Source organism: Aspergillus puulaauensis, chromosome 1 (genome assembly GCF_016861865.1).
Source record: "Aspergillus puulaauensis MK2 DNA, chromosome 1, nearly complete sequence".
Classification (NCBI taxonomy): domain Eukaryota; kingdom Fungi; phylum Ascomycota; class Eurotiomycetes; order Eurotiales; family Aspergillaceae; genus Aspergillus; species Aspergillus puulaauensis.
Genome location: NC_054857.1, coordinates 1,987,505 through 1,989,860, shown reverse-complemented (window position 1 = coordinate 1,989,860; position 2,356 = coordinate 1,987,505). Strand labels below are relative to the sequence as shown.

At 35.4% G+C, this 2,356-nt stretch overlaps 1 protein-coding gene across 1 annotated transcript; it reads right to left on the bottom strand.

Moving 5' to 3' along the window:
- Positions 1-258: 258 nt before the first annotated feature.
- APUU_10802S (N5-glutamine methyltransferase family protein) lies at positions 259-1,404 on the bottom strand (the record flags this gene model as incomplete). The annotated part of the gene is made up of 2 exons (XM_041704841.1): positions 259-1,021; positions 1,088-1,404. 2 exons carry the CDS (start codon positions 1,402-1,404, stop codon positions 259-261), a joined length of 1,080 nt encoding a protein of 359 aa, XP_041550168.1.
- Between the last annotated feature and the right edge of the window lie 952 nt (positions 1,405-2,356).

Sequence of the window (2,356 nt, the reverse complement as noted above, 5' to 3'; positions counted from 1 at the left end):
TAGCTCTAGCTATATACTATACTAGTATCTATTAGATATATATTCTAGTTATATAGTTAGTTTAGTATCTTATACTTAGTTTTCTTTCTAAAATCGACTTATTGCTTAGAGTTGGTTCCAACATAATCACTCCCAGGTATCATTAGTGGTGGTTAGTGGAGATTATATAGGTGTTATATGTGGTCATGATAGTATCACTTTAAATTTTTATTTATAATAGAAGCCATTCCTTTTATATGTAACATCAAGACTATAATGTTAATCCCCCATTTGCACAATAACTGCACATGGGTCTGTATTAATACCTGTATCCGACCAAATATTAACATATACTTTGCCCAAGTCATTATAACCGCTGATGATATCTTTACATATCATGGCAACCCGCACTGCCTGCAAGCGGCTCCCACATTCAAGAACAGTCAGTTTAACCTGTAATATGCACATCAGAGCTGCAATATGATGGTAGAAGAAATCCTCCGGGCGTGAATTTCCAGACTCCATCGTCAATGGCGTAACATTATCCGGTGGTACCAGTGCAAGTTTCGGTTCGAAAATCCGGACACTGCGTGACATTGTTCCATCGTGATACTCCTCCAGCGAAACATACGGCGGATTTGAGATAAGAACATCAACCTGAGAATTAGAGACAGTGGAGAGCCTGGATGTATAGTCGCATATATCCTCTATCACCAGGGGCCTGTTAGGGTCATATTCAAGTATATTTTTGCGTTGAAACCTGATGTCTGTTAATGCACGTTGCGACAGCTTTCCCAGGCGGATATTTCGCTCAACATTTTTTTGCGCCAAGTTAACAGCCGTAGCACTGATGTCAATGCCGACAATCGATAACTGTGAAAAGTAGGGAGAGAGGAGAGTATGCAGGAGCAGTGGTATGCACCCAGTCCCCGTGCAGAGATCCATGATACGTAGGCCGGGCGCCTTTTCTCCTCTCTGCATGCCGGGGAATCGACCCAATATCAATTCCGCGGCGTAGAGGGTAATGGATTCTGTCTCATGCCTGGCGCCCCGGGAATTAGGATAAATTTTACGGCAACGAGGATGGAATTAATCGGAGTATTAATACCTTGGAATCAACACACCCCTTGTACATTTGATGTCAAGATCCCCGAAGGGCTGATCCCCCAGTATGTATTGGAGAGGTACACCCCTTGACCGTGCTAGGCACATTGATTTCAAGAGAGTTCTCCAGCCATAAACTCTATGACTTGCCCCATTCCGCTGATATTTTGACATTGATCGCACAATACACAGAGCTCGTTCATACAGCCATCGCAATTCGTTTTGTGCCGACGGAAGCGATCGGCACTCCCTCAAGAGGAGCGGAAGAAGGGGGTTCTGTGTATATGCTTGGAGTATAGCCACTGTTGCAATCCGGGGCATTTGATCGTGCTACCACAACGGATTTAAGAGACGCGTTATGTCTTCACTGCAGCTGGCGTGACGTGTATCCGACTTTCGAGTCGGATAGGCGAGTGCAAATTCGGGTGGGTCAGCTTCTCCCTTCATCACGGGTACCGGTACCGTCGCTGATCAGCTGACGCCCGGTCCTACCTGACGCCCGATTTTTACTCCTACTATAAGATAAAAAAGTAAAGCTTTTTAATATAACTAAAGTAATTTATATAGAAATAAGAAGTATATTAAATATTCGAGTATTAAATAAAGCTATTTATAATTTTTTTTGATCTAAAAATTATTATAAAAAATAAATTAAATATTTTATGGCCGTGCTGCCTTATTATTATTAATATCTGAAGTCTATTTTTATTAATTTCCTTATTTAATACTAATTTAGTCTGGCCTCTTAATTAGTTAGTTATTCTAGACTTGTTATTTCTACTTAATTATTATTATTAATTAATAAACTATTTTTAATTATTTTAATACTTTTATAAACTAGTAGTATATCTATTAATTAAAATCTTAAATAATTATTTTTTATTAATTTTATTAGGTTTTTTTTTAAATAAATTATTATATAAGTTAAAATTTAAGTTTTATATACTTTTCTACTGTTTTCTAATATTTTAATATATTTTATATTATTTTTATTCTATTTATTATCCTATCTTTTGTAAGGCCGCAATACTAATATAGCAGCTCTCTAGAGATTATAAAGATATAATATATAGTTAATAAAAGATAAGTCTATATTTAATAAAATTAATTACTAGTTCTCCTAGCTAAGAACTAATAATATAATATATAGTTATATATTATATAACAGCTATTAAATAGCTATAATATATATAAAATATTATTATATAGTATCTATAAATAATAATATATAATAGTTATTTCTATCTCTTAAATAATCTTAATCTTATAATTA